Source organism: Plectropomus leopardus, chromosome 20, assembly GCF_008729295.1.
Source record: "Plectropomus leopardus isolate mb chromosome 20, YSFRI_Pleo_2.0, whole genome shotgun sequence".
Lineage (NCBI taxonomy): Eukaryota > Metazoa > Chordata > Actinopteri > Perciformes > Serranidae > Plectropomus > Plectropomus leopardus.
The window spans coordinates 21,198,526-21,218,769 of record NC_056482.1 but is presented as its reverse complement, the minus strand read 5'-3'; the positions used below and the strand labels follow the sequence as shown (position 1 = coordinate 21,218,769).

General features: G+C 38.4%; 1 protein-coding gene across 1 annotated transcript in view; it reads right to left on the bottom strand.

The window, feature by feature from the left end:
* Positions 1-4,326: 4,326 nt before the first annotated feature.
* The window catches only part of phf24 (PHD finger protein 24), a 34,840-nt gene continuing 18,922 nt past the window's right edge, over positions 4,327-20,244 (bottom strand). The window contains exons 4-8 of the mRNA XM_042509480.1: positions 17,074-17,152; positions 15,543-15,745; positions 13,567-13,733; positions 7,490-7,567; positions 4,327-5,753 (exon numbers count right to left, since the gene is read on the bottom strand). Of these exons, the coding sequence (XP_042365414.1) occupies positions 5,657-5,753; positions 7,490-7,567; positions 13,567-13,733; positions 15,543-15,745; positions 17,074-17,152 (624 nt within the window). The 3' untranslated portion in view covers positions 4,327-5,656. The remainder of the gene's footprint in view (positions 5,754-7,489; positions 7,568-13,566; positions 13,734-15,542; positions 15,746-17,073; positions 17,153-20,244) is intronic.

Here is a 20,244-nt window from a genome sequence, read left to right as displayed (position 1 = left end):
CTGAAACAGATTTTAAGTAACTTGCCAACAGAGTCTAAACAAGATGAGCCTTCTGTGTGCATAGAAAAAGTCGTAGAGCTTTTATTTTATCTCATGGAAAGCATTGTAATGATGGGACAAGTCAGCCAGTGCAATATTGTGTCTCATTAATGTGTTTTTGGTCGATGACACAGAGAAATAAGCCCATCAAATTTTGTCTGCATGAGCAATACTTGTGAATGGGATAGAATCATTGTCGGTTTTGGTCTTTTAATGGGATTTTGGGACTATAAGACAAATATTGAACATTGCCAGCCGTATCCTTTGAAAGCAAGGCCTTTAGGTAAACAATGAAAACATATATTGTACAGCAGGAGTTTTCAAAACTTGTGAGTTTATTTTATCTGTGAGTTCCACACTGCTTGCTTGATTAGTCAATTGGTCTTCCATCTTGTCAAGATTTGCTATGGTCTGCTAGAAGTTTAAATTAACTGGAACAACTTTGTTGAATGGATGGTTCCACTGACACCTCCATCAAACTAAGTCACACGCACCACTGCAGCCGAATTACATGTCTGTGTAAAACTCTGTTGTACTGGAAATCCGGACTGTCAGCTCTTTTGGTGGAGTCAAAGTCCTCAGTGAATACAGGTTAAAGCTATCAGAGCTGGAAGGTAGCTTCCAATGTTAAACTAAACTATTTTATTGAAGAAATAGTCGCCTTTAAATGAGCTCCATGTTATATTCAGAGAATTAAAATAGCAGCAAACAGCTATTTTCTCTGGAAAGATATAGTGGAGAAATGATGTCCTGAGCAGAGAATGAAGTCACTCCATAAAAAAAATTGGATGTAAGAATGATGATGTCACCATTGGTTTGTGAACTCCTGTTTTAAAGCTTCAAGTTTGGCATTTCAGTTGTTGCCATTCTGATTTTTATGGAGCCAAAGGTGACCATATGTAGGCAAGATGCTGGCGCTGACTCATAAACTGTAACGATGCCTCACAGATCGCCCGTCACTCAAGTGGCCCCGTCCTTAAATATGTGAAACTTTAAGCATTAATAACATGTAAACGTGTGAGTCAGATAAAAAGTCACAACTTTTTCGTATCAGTCACCTCCATGTTGTGAGCCATGTGCAGAGGATCATAGATATGCTCTGAATATTGTATGTAACAAAGCACGTGCAAAGAGTAGAAACTGATTGTGCAACAGGAGATTGCATTTGCAATTTGCTTGGCTATCGCAGTGCAAAGGTGCACTGCAAAAAATGATGTTAGAAATGCCAATGTCTAGAAATAAAACAAAACTGAAAAATAACACTTGAAAGAAGTAGATTTGAGTCTTTTTTTGAAATTGCACCATACTGGCAGACGATTACTTGGGGAGATGTACATTTTCGCAATGTTTTCTTTGTATGTCTACAAAGTGCATTTTTATAAATATAAAAAGGAACAGAGAAAAACACACACATGTCTTTTACTGCTTTATGTGCTACAATTTTCATCTCTAAAAGACAGAGACATGGCCCCTAGTTGAACTAGCAAGTCTGCTTCATTTTCAGCCCTTTAAAACATTTTGTTTCAATCCTGCAAAGTATACTAAGCCTTGTTTGGTGACACAAAGACTTGAATCATAAGCTGAAAATCCCAAATGACATGAGTGCTGCATTAGAGGGCTTAAAACAATCTTTCTCATTAGCCCAGTCATTTGCGAGGCTATTTGGGTGGGACAACCTTGAACCAATTCAGAAGCTCAAGTTTCACATTTGACTCAGCATTTAATGTAGCAATTAGCCCGGTCAAGAATGCCATCATCAAATCTGTTATGAAACAATTACATAACATCCTCATCTAAATGATTTCTCTCCCACACACACACGCTCTCATTCTTTTTGTCCTTTTATCTTGATTTCCTGTTTTGTCTCTGTGTGTGTCTTTCTCTCTCTTTCTCCTGTATGTGTGTTTCTCTCTCTTTTTGTTTGACCTTCAGTTTAGCATTTGGGGAGATGCTACTGCTGGACTCTGCTCAGCAGTAGCAACTTCTACTCTTTGTTTTACTGACAGATAAAAAAAAAAAGTAAGACACGCTTCAGGGCAGCAGAGGCTTTATAACAACACTGTGATATTTTAAAACTTGACAAGCCTTCAAAGCTGCAAAGGCACTGTTCAAACCACAGTTTCTGTCTCTCTCTGGCAAACCTTAGTAAGAAAGCAACCTCTTGGTGGTATGAGATTCTTCATTTTAATTGTCGGCAGGTGAAAGGTCCAGTGGCTGTGATGCTCTAAGTGCGACGTTCTGTCCTCTTGATGTGAGCTTGAGCGGACACCCAGCTCTTATCTGCTCCACAACTGTCACTTGTGACTGTCCCTGTGCTCTGAACCTCTTGACATTCATAACGTATGTTTGAGAATGTATGGGTAAGGTTTTAAGGGAAGGCCCTTCATGCTCTGTAAAATGTATAATCTGTGCAATCACTCTCAATGGAGCAGCAGTTTTATCATGCTATGTTTTCTGCACCATCTATTTGGAATAGTGAGGAGAAAGCAAGTTTTTATTTAAGTCCTGGTTTTCAGTTCAGTCTCTGTTTGATCCATAGTTTGACTGTTTCTTTTTGCCTACCTCAAAAAGAGTGGTCTGTTTGTGTTCATGTTGCCTGCGGTTTCCTGCATTTGGGGCCACCTGCTCCACACCACATGACAGAAAGAGCAAAAGTGGTTTGGCCCAAGTTTGCTCTAAACTCACATGCTGGACACAAACAGTAACAGTATCAAACCCATAGAAAACAAATGAGCAAAGATTTTTTTCTTTAGAAACTTTTAATTCATGGCCCCAAAAATTTAATAAACTGACATGAATGCTGTACCATTACATTTTTGGCATGTTTAGGTTGGGGGATAATCCACAAAAAGGTGTCTCTCAAAGGATTAATTAGCATACACCTCATCACGGTTTATCCAATAAACATGAGTGTGCAATTAATTGAGCATACAGCTCTTTTTTCAGAATATGTCCTAAAGGAACAATAGCTGTAATGCACACCCTCCAGGAGCAAGCAAGTAATAACACCACAAAAGAAGATCCCAGCTGTCACATACAGAAATAACATGTTATTCCATTTTTTATTTGTCTTGAAACCATCGAGAGCTGATTGACATGTTCTCCCACCAGAAATGCTGGAAAGACAGACACAAAAATAAACAGAGACGGAAGACAGATACCACTGGAAGTTAGCATGGGGGTCGGTGGGGATTTATTCATTTTGGAGCCAGCCTCAAGTGGCCAATCGATGAACTACAGTTTGCACTTCCACATTGGCTTCAATTTTCAGTCTCGGAGGTTGCCTCTTGGTGACAATGACGACATTTAAAAATTAGCACTGTGGAACAGGTCAGTAATATAGTGAAAAGAATATTCCTTCAACATGTTGCAATATGTATAATGACCTCACTGATAATACCATCTACAACACAGCCTCTGTTAAAAGTTACATTATAACGACATCCTCCACTGTTGCCTCGTTTGTTGTTGTAGGAAACTTTGGATCTGCCCTCTTGGCCATGGATTGGCTGTGTCCATGCAATCAAAAAGAAGGCATGGAAGTATGATGGCAGCTATGTTCACAACATTTGAAATGGATGTATCTATTTTTGTACGTAAAGGGCGTATAAATGAGCCTTAAGACAGATCCGCAGTCCATCCCCGCCTGGAAAGCCTCCTCACCACAACTTTTTTCTGTCTTTTGTTTCATTTATTTTATCTTTTGCAACACAACACCTCTACAGCATATTTCATTCATCCAGTCCCTAAACCACTGACTACAATTTTTTCATATCTATTTGTGTGACTTATTTGGATTACTTTTAGTTAAAATATCACTTTATATGCTATTTTACCCATGTCTCACACTTTTTGTCTAGTCTAAGAGCCTGGTTGCGAAAACAGAATAGTTCAATGCAATGTATAGTGCAGTCATACAACTTGTTCAAGACTTAGAGCTGAGGGTTATGAGAAGAGTCATTTATTCACTGTGTGTGCAGAGACTTGAGGAGTCTCACAGCCTGAGAAAAGAAGCTGCTCTGTATTCTGGTGGTTCGGCAGTGGATACTCTTATATTGCTTGCCAGGTGGCAGCAGGGTGAACAGGCTGTGGATGAGGTCGGCACTAGCTTTTAGTATCCTAAAATGTGCTCATTAATAAAGGAGAAAAGACACAAACCCATGATTCCCAACAAGGAAACTATATGCCATGCATTTATTTCAGCACTGTGACATATCCCTCAGACAATCAAAGTTCATGTCATAACCATACTTTATTCACTTGGAGGACCTGGCATAGGCCCCTTCTTTACATGGCATAAACACTACATGTTCTACTTGTTACATCATGTTTCCAGTGATTCTATGGGCAGTTTCATGTGCATTTAAATTGTTGTATAACCTGTAACATTATAGAATCCCCACCACGTTTTTCATAACAATGTTTTTTTTTTCTTTTTTTTTTCTTAAACAGTGCTTCTGCATATTAACAAAGGACAAATGTTTGCACCAGATCTCCCATTGTCTTTCAGTATTTCAATTACAGTGATTATGTCACACAGTGGTCCATCCACATCTCATTCCCAAAGTGCAAGTAATGGCACTAGAACAGGAGGGCGGATGTTTCCACCTTGTCAAAGTGCAACTCTGAGCACAACCTGAACAAAATGTACTATATGGCAGTATATGCATGTCTTTTACTGGGTTAACTTTCATTAACATCCTTTTTCACGCTTAGTACTTCAGAAGAACATAGACTGTTGGATGAGACTGGGGAAAACAGAGGATACATCAGAGGATACAGGAATAAATACAGCTTTTTTAAATGCATAATAATAATTTATACTGGCATGAATAGCAGTTCTCATATAATATTATGTACGCGGATAGCTTTCATTCCCGTTTGGTATATGTTCTGATTAATGGCAGCTGCAGGGTTAAATCTCCTCCGAGAAGTCTATCCATTCGTCAAACAGTACCAATAATGAATCTGCATGTGCCTCTGTGTAGTGTGATTAACAATTGTGTTGGTGAATAACACAATCCCATTACAGTACCAACGAACTATTATTAGGACATGATGAGGCCCAAAGGAATGGATGCTTAAAAAAGTAACAGCCTGTCACATTAACGTACCCACACAGAGAGGTGTGTTATGCAGCTGGAGGGCCATGGAGTGTGTGGTATTTGTCATTTAATTGAGTGTGAGCATCCTAGGAGCTTATTTGATTGTGTGCATGATGGCTAGACTCGAAGAATTATCACTGACTGGCTGACAAGTCGTGGGTGGGTGGTTGTCGTCCTCATCCTATTTCTCTCTTACATTTGGAAGCCGTCAAGTTTTTGGGAAGTTGGGACCTGTGACAGCTGCTGTCGCTTGCGTCGTCGATGTCAATCAGCGCTTGTGTTGTCAAGTGTTGTGGGGTTGAGGTGGCGCAGAGGAGGAGAGATCCTGTCGATGGCTTGATCCGCTGTCTCTCAGTGCTTTATCCAGTTCACTCAGTGGCCTCCCTCACGTCATTGTGTCACCACGTATATCTTCCTCCGCTTATCTGTAGACTATGGAGTACACCCTCTCTCCCTCTCCCTCTCCCTCTCCCTCTCTCTCACTCTGCTAAGGTGCAGTGGAGGATCCTGGACTATAGAGGCAGGCGGATATGCGTGGCAGAACTATTCGGACGTGCAGCCAAAACATAGATGGCACTCTCCCTTAAAAAGTCTGCCCAGGTCACTGGCCTGTTGAATAAAGAGATTTTTTTTAGTGTTTTATTAGTCATAAATCACTGATTTTATTCTCAATGTATGACTAAAATTAGGGGTATTGCTAAGGTTAAGGGCAAATACAAAACACAAGAAATACAAGACAACCATGGATAGTTTAAAGTTTCTTCTTTTTTTCTGTCAAAAAAGACCAAAACCAACAATGACTAGAGCTCCACTTTTGCCGCCAAACTATTAAAAATCCATTGATGGGTTGTTAGAGTCTGAGATACATCCCTTCAATGAACACTATGAGCTCAGTAGTTTATTTTGAGTTAATCAATCCTATATGCCCACCCCAAGTAGCACCAAGTAGCAACATTATTTTTCCCAGGGGTGGCACGATAGGGCCACTCAAAATCTTGGGGTGGGACACTAAAATCAGAAGCCCTAACTGAATTTCAGGAATTCTTTTATGCTGTTGAAGCATACAGGCTATAGAAAACTGTCAATATGGAGAATTAAGGAATCGCCAACTGATATACTTTGGTTTCTTGATTTACCATTAATATTACTAATTATCTAATGTGCCTTGACTAATACCAGTACAGTTAACATTTTGAGTTTCACAACAATCCTGTTTTAATGTGTCATATCTGCATATATGTATATGTGTTAGGTAATTCATTGTGTTTCAAATAGGCTGGTTGTTCTCCCCATGAAAAAAAGCAAATGTAATGCTTAAATTGGGGGAGTATTTTGATTTAAAGGAACAAAATATTCACAAGTCTTCTACAGGTTTGTGTTTTGTGAAAAAAAACCCAAAAGAAACAATGTCCTCATAGAAACAAAAGGTTGATTTGATGGTACTGAAGTTGGAAAGAATGAGAGGCAGGACACATTGTTGGTTTTGGTCTTTTCATGGAATTTTTGATCAAAAAAATATACACCCAGCTTTGCCCTAACCATACTCAAAAATTTAATTCTGATCCACACCTAACATGATCATGTGCAGGTGTTAGTAACACAGCATTCATCTCTTTACAATACAATACAATAGTAACCATGCAGTAAATCTGACTTGGTATAATCATTATAGTAAGTACAAGGCCTTTGCTCTGCTGTAATTTGCCTCATGCTGCTTTGAAAATTCAACTATAAAAACAGACTTTGTCAGGCCTTAGTCTGCACGTTCTGCTAATTAGTATTCAACTTAATATGACTCTCTTGTGTAGCTCTCTTTTTAATTGTGGTTCCCTGTAGTCTCTGCCTCAAGTGCTGGTGCATTAGCTGAAATTATTGCAAAATGTTGTAATGTGGCATGAAGAAAAGTCTCAAAAGTCATGATATGCCAAACAGGATTTGTCATCATTATCTGCTGACAGTCAGAAAGTGAGTTCCAGGTCATTTGCAGGGGCAGTGAAGCAAGCAGCAGGAAGGTCCTTATGATCCACGCTGCTGTCTTCTTGGTTATTTGATTCAAAATTAATCCCACTTTTGCCACCCATGAAATGCTTACTTTCTTTGCACAGCGGGGACCACTGAGGGGACATGACAGCCATATGCAGGCTGGTCTAGTGGGAAAAGTCTAGCCTTATTCTAATAGGGTTAACAAGTTAATGTAAATTTCAGTGCTAAAGGAAGTCTGCAGGCCTATAAAGCCTGTTAGAGGCAAGAATCTGTGAGAGGAGAACTTCACCACATTTGTATTCAAGGCATGGCTGTCGTATTGTAAAACTATACACACTCACTAAAAACATGAGAGGACAAACCTGCTCTCATCAGTCTTGCTCCTTTCACTGCCAGAGCTGGCTGGACTGCTCTCACATATGGGGCCAACATGACTTATACTGTACCAAAGGATAAAACTTATGAGTTAGATAGCAGGCTACAACAACAGTCAATGACAGGACAAGACATCCTTTTGCTGGAAAAAAAAAGGGAAGAACAAGGGGATTTATGACAAAAAAGAAAAGAAAATGCACCATAAATTATCTAACCATTCAAATGTTTTGAACAAGGCAGCACCCATGGTGATTTTTTGTTAGAAATAAAGTCATCAGATGGCATAAGAATCAACCTAATGTAGTCCAACTTGAGCAGACGGAGAGAAGTCTTTTCTGGACTGTGCTGTTATCAACTGCTCCAACAGGAAACTTTGACTTTGGAAAATTGGAAAGTGAAAGTCACAAGCTCCATGAAAGTCATCTTGCTCCCATAAATCTCAAATTCTCATCTTTGGATGGCATTTTGAGTGCCACGCCAACAAGAGATGGACCAGGAACCAGACAGTGTAGAGACAGAATGGTATGCCTACACAGGACTGATGGTGAGCCGCCACCTCACTGATCTCTTGTAGCCTTTGTGTTGAAAGGCCATAATCCCACAGTCATTCATGAGCAAATGCAAGCATGACTATGATGTGATGGACATGGAAAGCTAGCTTACTAGCCAGTGTTAGCTGGCTTGCTAATAAATAACATGAAATATAGTATTATCTGTATATTTTCCATTTTGTTACGTATCATGTCCTCCCCCAACTAACTGCCAGCCAGGCATTTTTTTTTTTTTTTTTTTTGGCCAATAGCCATCTAAGAAGGCAAACATCTCCACAACATATCCATCTTCAACACTCAGCAACTCAAACAAAATTGATCTAGATTAATAAATAGCACTGCAGGTTTGAGACCAAATAAGTACTTTTATTTTAGGGTTAACTTTCAGACCCCATTTGATTTCTTTTTGTCAGGGTGGATTTTCTTTTGGATGTCAAATCATATATAAAAATATGAAATAAGGCAATGTCACTTTACATTTCACTACAAACCAAAATGACTTGTCTTCCACGCCTACATGAGTCAGGAGTTTTTGATCTTCCAGAGTCAGATAGAATCTCTTCTGATGAAGCCTCTGACTGATGGCTCCTTGAAAAAAACAATTTTTCACTCTCACACTGCAGTTTGTGAAGGTCTGTAATCCTGCGATCAAAGGGAGCAGAGTTGTCTGACTCACTTGATTTTTATTTGCTTTTTAATGAGCATAAATGAGGTTGCATTTTAGTGTTATGTGTGGACTCGATGTGCACAGCGCACACTCACACCCATTTGGTCCGCAGTGTCCTCTTACATTGATAAGTGAGCCTTTTAAAGTGAAGCTCCCCTAAAGAGAACAAAAGGCGTTCTTCTGATCCCTATAATTAGAGGCCGGCCTGAATCTTACCCGTGCCTCAGTATAACAAGACCTAATCATATGAAGGGCTCACATTCTGCTCATTAAACTTCATTCAAGGGTGCATGCGTCTTTGATTGCCGTATGTTCGGAAAGAGTTCAAGTTTGCTGTAAAGAGGCTTCTCTTTTTTTTGCAAGGGTTAAATTACAAATGAAATCTAAATCGAGGGGTTGTCTGAGAATATTTGAGGGTTGCAGAGAGCTTGAGGGTGTTGGAGTGAGGAAAAGGAGACAAGCCATGCAGTGCTGAATCACACTCACCCACAATTCATAGGAGAGCAGAGTCCCATGAGTCTGTGGGGAATGCCGCATGTTGAACAGGCGAAAGGGATGGAAATGGTACAGCATAGGAGATGTGACAGCACAAGAAGGTTATAAGCAGTAATGGGCACATGCGCATGTATATGCACACACAGTACTCACACAACAACGGTGCAAAGTAGGTTTGGACGGTATCGTGGTATTATGGTGTATCAGGGTATGTAAAAATCCTGAGGGTATGATTTTCAATTATGTCAAAAATACAGTTGCTTATCTTTCTATTAAACTCTTGAATAAATAGTGTTTTACAATGAGTTAACAAGGCAGTTAAGCAGGTCATAGATTGCTGAAAGAGAGTTTAATTCAGAAGTTCATATTTCTCTGTGCAACAAGGAAACATGGTGTAAGAACATCACGTTACTTAATATTTTGTGACCTAATAAATAAAACCACCAATACCCCAAACACCTGTGGAGGTGAAGGGGTTGGGTAGCACCGTACTCAAATACCCTTTATGCCCATATATACTGTAGATACCACCCAAGCCCATAGTGGAAAGTACATTTATTCCAGTACAACTCTGAGGTACTTCTACTTTCATTTAATGTTACCTCATACTTGAACACCACCACACTCCAAAGGAAAATATGATATCATCTACTTTGTAATGTAGAGTTAATAATAATCAGTTACAACTCTAAAGGGGGTCATTTGGAATATTGAGTACTTTTAATCTTGATAATTTTCGATACTACATTTTTCTGATTTTTAAAGCACGACCTGTAAGGGAGTACTTCTAAACTGTGGTATTCATACTTTTACAAGGGTGATGGATCTGAATGCTTTTTTACCACTGACACACTCATACAAAAACACACAATGTTAAAGGAACACACAGTGAGTACAAACAAATTTGACCTCATCAGAGTCGGTCAGAGCTAATTTTCCTTTCATTATCACTCTGATGAGGTCTGTGTGTGAGCATAAAACTGAGAAAGGAGCGATATTTTTTGAAAAATATCCCAGGTATTTTGCAATACTGAATGTGATTCCTTATTGCATTTTCTGCCATAAAAAATATCAGCCATCAAGTAGACATTACAGAGGATGGACACCATAAACACCAGAACTGTCCAATACAATAATCATCCAGTAAAGGCAGCTTTTTTGAACTTTTGCTGTTTGATTTTTGTTAAGACTTTAACAGATGAGTTTTGATTCAACTCCTTGGTCATTTCTGAGGCTGTACTTTGCACTGGAGTTGCACTGGATTGCATTATACTGTGAAATGTATCTAACATTTTGTCTTACCTTTGATCCAGTACAAAAAGCTTCACAAAGGTAGTATTTGTTACAGGGTTGTTGTATGGGATTGCCCGGTACTGTACATAATGTTCCAGTTATTGTGTCCATACCCTGTAGCCATTTCAGGGAGCTGAACCTTTATTGAACTCAGCCAAGCAAAGTGCAAACAGCTCTGTACAAAGTCTCCTTCAGCAGTCTTCAGAACCAATCCTCAGAATAAATGTTGGCATTGTATGTTTTTGTAAACCTTATATAGATATGTTAGTACTTTTCATTTCAACAACGCTGCCATTAACACGTGGTTACATTTAGGCACAAAAACTAATTGGTTATGATTTGGAAAACATTCTGTTCTGCCAAAAAAGCACCAATTTAAGTGGCACAATTTCCACTGGAAATACCACTGATGCCCTGCCTAAAAACACCCAATTTCTGTTATGCAATCATTCCTAGAAATGTCTTACAAAAAAACACTCAGTTTTGGTGGCACGATGGCTGCTGGAAATGCCACCAATGTCTTGCTAAAAAAAAAAAAACACTCTGTTTCTGTGGTACAATCAATGATGGAAACCCTGGTGATGTCTTGCTAAAAAAAAAAAAAAAACACTTGCTCTTTGTGGTATAATCATGCCTGGAATCTCTGCCAGTGTCTTATCAAAGAGGCAAATAGTTGGTTGAACGGTGGTTGAATGTATTTCCAATACATGCCAACATTTTCATGGCAACTGGGCTGACCACGGTTCCACGCAAAAACAATCAGCTTTATCAGTCTAATACGTGACAATTTATTGATAGCAGGAATTCAGTCGTACTCAGCATCAAACTGGCGGTTAACTAAGTGCTTGCTAATGACATGAGTGGCAGCACAGAATACATTATTCAATGAAACATATTAGTGCCTTTAATATGAGAAGAGGCTATGTTTACTTTTTAAATTTTTTAATAATTTTGCTTGTGCAAGTCCCTTTGCAATCTCTATCAGTGTTACACTGGGGTGAGCATTTGTTGCACTCTGCACTTGACAATGTTTTAGTCGAAAACAATGCCTTCTATTCTTCAGTGATCTCATTCAGCTGAGAGCTTGTCTGCAGAGCGACAGAGAAACAACACTGTTGTTGTTGCAGTACAGAGTTGGACTGGGAGGTAAACAAAAAGTCAAGTTTGTGCTGGATGACCTTGTAGGGAATAGTAGTCAATGCAGATACCTTAAGGTCATATCTGTGGTTTTTGATTGGGCACGCTGGCCCAAGGATTTGTTAAATAATAAACGCTGGTAGTGCAAAAACTGAAGGACGTTATAAATTTTCTGTAAGTTTATGTCATAAATAATTTATGCTGCATAAGCAGATATAGTACTAGTATAAGTTCAGGAGCTTTTTGAGTATTTTTGTTTACTTGTTTAATTTATGGATATCATCTTCCCTTCAAAATCTTTGAAACAAAACAGGATGGTATGCAAATGATGTAATCATCAAGCAGTGCTACAAGAATGTCTGTTAACTTTAAATTCCCCCCTCCATCTCTAAAGCTAAAATAAGCTTTTCTGCTTTGCATACAAAGACAACATTTTGTTGACAGCAGCTTCAACAACTGTTGCAGTTGAGCCCTGCAACCTTGTGAGGTTGAATATAACTGATTAATGTAGATGTAGATGTAATTGTAGGGAAATCAGGGAAAGCTACTGAATGGATGCCCCGTTGACAGACAGTGCTCGTTATCCCCTTCATTGGAGGCCAGACTTCTATGGTGAAATACACTTAGTTGATTACTTTCGGGTGTGATTTAAGGCCTATCTACTTACAGGAAATTTGTCAGTGTAGATTAAGAAAATAAATAGCATGCTGATGCATTGAAATTTCATCTTGGCAATATTATAATTTGACTTTAGCCACTTGGGGCCATCAGAAATATGTTGTGAACACAACACTGACACACTGTATCATCACCAAGTTGAGACAGTTAACTTTTTAGAGTTGTGTTTGTGTTGGCCAAATGAATGTAAGCCAAGCATCTGCTGTCTTTTAGCTCTCTTTGGACTAACCCCTAAAGCAAATATCTGGCTCTTTGGCTGCTAAACGCAAAAATCATCTGCTGGTTAATAAATGTGTGAAAGTAGACCAAAACAGTTCAGTTGCAGCCAGACAGCCTGCAAATAAGTGATGAGCCTGAGATGATTCTCTGCATACTCAACACTACAAGGTACTCCTTGCACATGGTCACAGCATTTTCAAATTCTCATTTAATGTTGTTTTTTTCTTTTCTTTCTTTTTTTTTTTTAAGAAAAACATCAATTATAGCTTCTGTAAAGTAAAGAAAAGAAATAGAAGGCAGACACTGGATAACAAGTGGTAGCAAATATACAATAACTATGTTATTCATTAATTTGTCTAGTTATTGCTATTACTGTCAGTAGTTTCTTGACAGTAAAATAATTCCTTTAAATGCAGAAATGAATGTAAATGCTCCAATAAATGCTCTCTTGTAAATTGCGATTAGGTGCTACTATATAAACCTAATCTTACTTAATGTGATTTTAAACTTTATGAGATACAGTGGCTAAAAAAATATAAGTAGTTCATGAGTTCTATTAGGTTTGCAGCCCAGGTTTGAATACTGGACTGACACCAAAGTCTGCAGTTATCTGTAAACGCAGAAGACTGTCTCAAGTAATTTCATCGTTTGATATATTGGGCAAATAAAGATGTATGTCATCTGCAAAGCAATCATAACGGACACTGTTACTGTGAATCATGTCAACCAGAGGAAAATTTGTAACGAGAAAAGAACACAGCTTGTCATCCGGCTTCCAGTCTTCTTTCTGACTGTCTCTACTCCCTCAGCAGCCAAACCCATTTTCACTCTGCCAGCTGCATTTTGCATACAGATGAGATCCTGACTCCCCAAACTCCTGCCAGACTTGTACATAGACATGCACCTTTTTATCTCAGTCTTGACATGGAATACTTTGATTTTCACAAAATATTCAAACTAATGTTCTCGATTTGATTTTTCTAAGTACTATTGGGATTCCTTGACCCTCTTTGGGTGTGCTCACCTCACATTGCACGACTGGGAGTCTTTGTTGAGCTTGTTGAACCAGGATTGCTGGGCTTGGCGGCATTCCGCTCTGGTGATCAGACCATCTTCATCCAGGTCCAGACCCAGGAACACTGATCGTGCGGTGTTTCTCTCCTTGGCAGTCAGCAGACGCACCATTGAGTTCTGGAAAAAAATAAAATAAAATCCAGAAAATGTCTGAGATCAGATGGCCCAGATTTACACATAATACAACCCCCCCTCTATGTTTTTGATTGCTGTAATTTAGAGGCTTGAAAAAGGTATTTTATGGCCGATTTCTTTGGCTTAAATCATTCTCAATCACATTAGCACTGTGTGATTTAATCTGCCAGTGCTGCTTTACCCCAGAGTCACACATAGTCCACAAATTTAATCTCCCAAGCCAAAACAAAGCACATTACATTATGTTTAAATTGTTGTGAAGCGACAATAAAAATGAGTAATTCAGGAATGTGGATGCAAGCCAACAGTTTTGGAGTATTTGCTCCTGTGCCCTACTATCAAACTAACCTCAACATAAAGTAGTGCTTGACCTCTGTCACTGCATTCACCACAAGTCTGATTAGAGAGTATTTAGCCTGACTGGAGGAAGGTATTGCCAGATACTTGCACACCGACTCTGTTTAAAGATGATTTGCTGATCTCTGCCACAGTACACAACAGAAGGCAAACACCATTTCTGTTGTTGTAACATGGATTCTGGACTCCAAACGGTTGGAAGGAGTGAATTAATTTGGGTGAAAAAAAAGGACCAGGGAAAAAATGGGACCAAAGGAATAGCCTCTGTGAGTGTGTGTGTGTGTGTGTGTGTGTGTGTGTGTGTGTGTGTGTGTGTGTAAGTGTATGTGTGTGTGAAAGAGAGAGAAAGAGAGAGAGAGAGAGATACCTAGCATTATCCCTGCTTTAATGATAATGTGTAGCAGGATGCTAATCTCCTTTGTTCCATATACATTGAGTATGGTCACAAATTAAGATCATGATTCTCCCAAAACTCCTTGGTCAGCCTTGTGAACCTCTTCCTGTTGAGCTTGATGTTGCCTAGCAATGTCAATGCAGCAATATCCTTAGGCTCGGGAACTTTATTAAAGTTGTAAGAATAATGTTAAAATCAGAATAACCGGTTTCAAACTAGTCATATATATATATATATATACACATATGAAGTAGGCCTATTATAAGCCAACTTATCACATTTGGTTTTACCTTTAGGCTACAAAGGTATTATTTCTGTGCTTTTTGTTGATAAATAAGTGTAGGCCTTATTGGGCTATGAATTAAGAAGATGATCATCTGTATACGATAGTATAAGTCATTCATTAGTTGTAATAAGCCGCACTACACACTAGTATTTCAGTATAACTGTAACTTATAATATAATGTAAGAATATATAAAGCCACCAATAACTTGTACCAAAGAGGTTATATTAACAAAATTTCAGCAAACATTACTTTGTGAATGTCATGAGCATAAAATTTAACATTTGCAAATGCAGTTATTTGCACACTGATGTCATTTCAGCTATAAATTAGTTTACTAACAACATTAGCATTGCTAGCTAATGTTTGCAAACTAATTAGGTTAATTTATACACTGCTTAATGTAACATTACCTGCCTTTGTTAGTTACATTTACGTGGAAATATAAGGTTGTGTTTTTTAACAAGGTGCTTTTGGTAGAGGGCATGTGGCTTATTCACATGAATGAACTCATGTTGTTGTACCCTTACGATTATCTTTGGGGATAATACACAATTTCAGACTTCCCTCTCCAATCTCTGAACCGGAGAGGGTACGACATGGATGTTGGGCCTGACCCTGGAGCTCTGCAGCTGGACCCCTCTCAGAACTCTGGGGATATTCAGAGCACACGGGTGCTGTAGCTAATTCAGTGAATACGTTTTTATAATTATGTTTTGAATACGTTCAACTTGTTTCCTCATTCTAATACTTCACCTCTGTGCGAAACTTCCTCAACACTGCCAGAGACTCAAAGTAAAGGAAGTCCGACCATTCAATGTGACCCTTCTTCTCAGGATCCAGTGCTGCAAACTGGGCCAGGACTTCTTCCTCTTGCTCATCAGTCAGGTCCTTATCGAACTGCTGCTTGGATACAAAGTGGCGGTACTGCAGCAGCTCATCTGACACCAGGCATGACTCTACAGCGGCATGGAACAATTCATTACATCAGAGCTAATTAGTCACAGAGCAGTCCTACAGATGTAATTAACTTATTGTGACTCATTCTCTATAAAGGCAAGACCAACCTCCCACTGTTTGCCCTCCATTCAAAGCCGCAGAATAATACCACATATTTGAAAGTAGACAGTGGTGATGGCAAGTAATATAATAACTCTGACTGAGCAGTACTATAAAAATAGTATTTTTTTTTTTTTTTTTAAATCCAAGGAAAAGGTTTTGCAATACTCAAAATGTTTCTTTCATAAAACTTTTTGAAAGACATAGTACTGTATGTATGTATGTACTGTACTTAAACATTCAGCGTGGTTGTCATTTATGTATGTAAAGCTGTTTGGCAAGAAAAGAGGTACTGGGATCTGTCTTTTAATTATGGCATTTGGTGACAATGAGTAACATGAATCCTTTTTTTGTATTATTATTGATATTATTATCTTTTGTTTTGTGTTCAAATTGTCTTTCATTTTTAATGAGGAAAGAACAATTCAGATTAATCCTATTGAAAAATGAAAACAAGACCACAACCGTATTTGTTACAGACCTAGTATTACCAGGGGACCTCCAGTAATTTGAAAAAATTACAGGGTTTCTCTGTTGTATTTGTTTCATGCAAATCTGCCATGTCTGCAATTTGTTAAGTAAAATGCATACATTACATTGCATCATTAATACAAGTACCATGTGAATCAGAATCTTAGTGGGTCATATTTAGATTTCTTTTTTGTTTTCTCCTGGCCTCTTTTCTGCGTCTTTCCCAGTCGAGAATTATGGAGGCTGCGGTGGCAATCATAAATGAAAGTTTTGACAGCATTTTGGTTGCACGGGGCTTATCTCGCTACACAGCATGGAGACCCATTTGCAGAAAGAGTCAGCTAAAATCCATCAGGAGAGTGGAATCTCAAAAGATTATGAGATTGATGACATGTGACAATGTGTGGCAGAAATGGCTCTGTTTTGTTTTGTTTTTTTTCAAGAGAGAAACCGGTAGTCATGCTGTGCAGTATTTCTATGTTGTGGAGTTCCAAATGACTACGAGCATCATATCACATAATGTTCAGTAAAATACAGACTTCCCTTATCCTGCGCAAATTTGCTGCAGGAAACACAGACGTAGGGGGTATTTTCTAAATCATAAAGTCCTCTAATTATACTAACTCCATGCAAATGGGGTTTAACAGTCCACAGGCTTCATTGCCAACCCTAGCAGTATCGTAAAAATTTCACAAACTGCCAAATGTTTAACCAAATGGACAGTGTAAACACCTTTGACCTTGATTCCGTTACTTACCTGGGATGATCTTACACTGCTTGAAGGTCTCCATGAGGCTGTACATCTCTTCCTCTGTTAGGAGCAGATTAAGATTATCCTGCAGAGAAGGGTGAGACGAGGGCAAAAAATTACACTTAATAAAAAAAAAGAATACTCACATAATTTCTTTCATAGTCAAGTGGTACATTACTTGACATTTAATAGGCGAGCATGCTCTAATTACACCAACTTAGTCCCCGATGGGTTTTCTGCAATTAGCCACAAGCATACAAAGTATTGAATTGTGAACCAATTTCAGCAACTTTTTTGTTTCCCAGGTGACTAATGATGATGCGATTTTTTTTATCTCTCATTGTTTTCATAATTCTATCATTGGGGAAGAAAAGAGGGATTTCCAGCTCGTTTCAATTAAGACATTTACTGTAAGTGCAGACAGAATGCCATATGAGACTTGATAGTTCATAAACTTTCATATAATAAAAATAACTTTTAATAACAAAGAATATGTCATGAACTTTGCAAGTACATAGGAATCTTTTTTTCTCTTTTAAGAATTCAATTCAGAACTAGAGTACATTCATTTCAATTTAGTGGCAAAAGGAAGAGTTTAATTTAATGTGCGTATCCACTTGGTTATTATTCACACAGCGTAGACTTCAGCTACTTATATTAAAATACCATTTTGCTAAAGACATGACAAATTGGGCATTTAATCCAAGTTATATAAAATTACCATGATGAAAGATGTGTATGATATATAAATTTCTTCCCAGATCAGCAAATCCACCGGCAAGTAAAATCACATGAGACGCTGATTTGAATATTCATATGTGTATATTAATTGTACATTATTTATCAAATAAGTGGCATGATGAAGCTTTAATGGTCCCTTCGCGATTACTGAGGTAAATCAATTCCAGTTTGTTTATGTCGGCCTTAATCATTGTTACAGTCTGTTAGGGCTTCATAAAATCCACATAATGGAATATGAATGAAAATATGCAACCACCCACCCTTAAAAGTCAAATAAAAAATAGAAAAAAACACCCTCCAGCTTAGCAAATAACTGCATTTTTTTTTTTTAAAAAAAAGGGATATGTAATAACATAAAAATTAATAATAAGACTAAATAAAAAGCAGATATGTCCGCCAACAATTATGACAAATGGGAAATACTAAATTTCACTGAAATAAATACAAAAATATGACAAGAAGTTCAGACATGACTTGCCATCGCCCACACACTGCCCCTAACTGAACTCCTGAACCCCATCTATCTTCAGCCTTTTCTATGCAAAAAAAGTTTGATTCACCCACAAACACCCACAAACATGGTCTCATTATAAGGGGCCACTGGGCCCGGAACAAGTGTGCCAACAAGCTGTGTAATGTACCCCTGCATTTCTTCAACCTGTCATCAAGATCACAGTAACTGCCAACACCTTGCTGTCCCACTGTGTTCAGCATTTACAGATCTAGACTGAGTGCATCTAATTATGCATTTATTGATTTACACCGAATGCTATCCAGTCATTTCTGCTGTTATCTGGGTATTGCAAGTGGGTGGTTCTGTTTAATATATATAATATTTTAATGGTTGTAGCAATCTCACTTATATAAAGAAACTCGCTTATATGATTCCCCTGTCCTTCCGCTATTCATTTATTAATTTCTGGACTTAATTATTTATAATAATACCCACACATGTCCACCCTTAATGGCAAAACAAGGCACCTTTATTTGTACAATAAGAGAGTGAAGGAGTAAAAGGTGAAATTAATTACTGAATAATTAACTTTTTTAAAAATAAACCATTAAAAATAGCAAAAGTGCAGGCAACAGGTGCAAAGATAAAAAATAAATATATTTAAAAATTGATTTAAAAGCAAGTTTAAGAAACGTTTTGCAGTCATTAAGGTGGTGTGGGCAGTGTAAAAAAATGGGGCTTGTCTTACATCATCTGGGAAGTTATTCCAGGTTTGTGCTGCACGTTAACAAAACACGGCTTCACCATGTTTTGTTCTAACTTTTGGGATGGTCAGTAGGCCTGTCCTAAGGGCCCCAGAATGTTCATATGTCACAAGAATGTCATAGATATACTGGTTTTGGGCCATGAGCCACAGAGTGATATATGCACAAGCAGTGAGATTTTCAAATTCATTCTCCGAGTGACAAGTAGCGAGTATAAAGATTTTAGAGGTGGGGTAATATGATCATATTTTAGCAGCAGCATTATGAATAAGCGGAAGCTGTCTTGTTTTAAAAGGCCTATGACTTTGGCCATTCCAAAGACACAAAACACTGAACCAGAATAATAGACTCACGTCCTGTCTTTTAAAAAAAGGGTAGGGATGCAGTCTGGGACGCTGCGTCCTTGTAAAAAATTGATATATATCATTTTGGCAAAGTGGAACTATTAGAATAAAGTGCCTGAGCTCACTGAGAGCGATGGCCACCTACGAGCCGACAAAGGGCCGTTGTTGTCAGACTGAAAAACCCTCCATGCTTTCCTCCACATTGTTTTGCAGTCATTCTCTAGTGGCTTCTCTCTGCAGTTTTGTAGTTTTTTGTACAATCACAAAAGGCATTCAGAAGCACAACAGACAGTACAGTCACTTCAGAGTAAAATATGCAGCCCATTTGTCAGAGGAAACATTTCATACATTTCTTATCACCATTTCTAAAGTGACGTAATTCTCGTCACATGTGTATGGGCTGACTTTATGTGTGTAGGTTGAAATCAGAAGGTGGAGGGCATAGCGGATAGCGTGACACCTAGGCGAGATGGCTGCCAAGCTGCAGACCACTGTTTCAGACCCAAGTAAGATAAAACAAGTAGTGTTTAGCATGAAATTGGTAGTATTTCCATGCTTCTTTTAAGTTAGACATTTGTTGCCAAAACATTGGCAGCATTTCCAGCAGTCAGCATGCCACCACAAGTAGGTGTTTATAGGCTAGACAATGGTTTTATTTCCAGTATCGATTGTTCCACCAAAAGCAGGTGTGTTTTAGCATGAGTGGTGGCATTTCCAGCAGGAAGTGTGCCACCAAAATCATGATTTTTTAGCAAGACATTGGCACAATTTCCAGCAGAAAATGTCCCAACAAAAGTATGTGCTTTTTGGCTGAACATTAGCAGCATTTCCAGCGGCTATTGTTCCACCAAGAGCGGTTGTTTTCTAGCAAGAC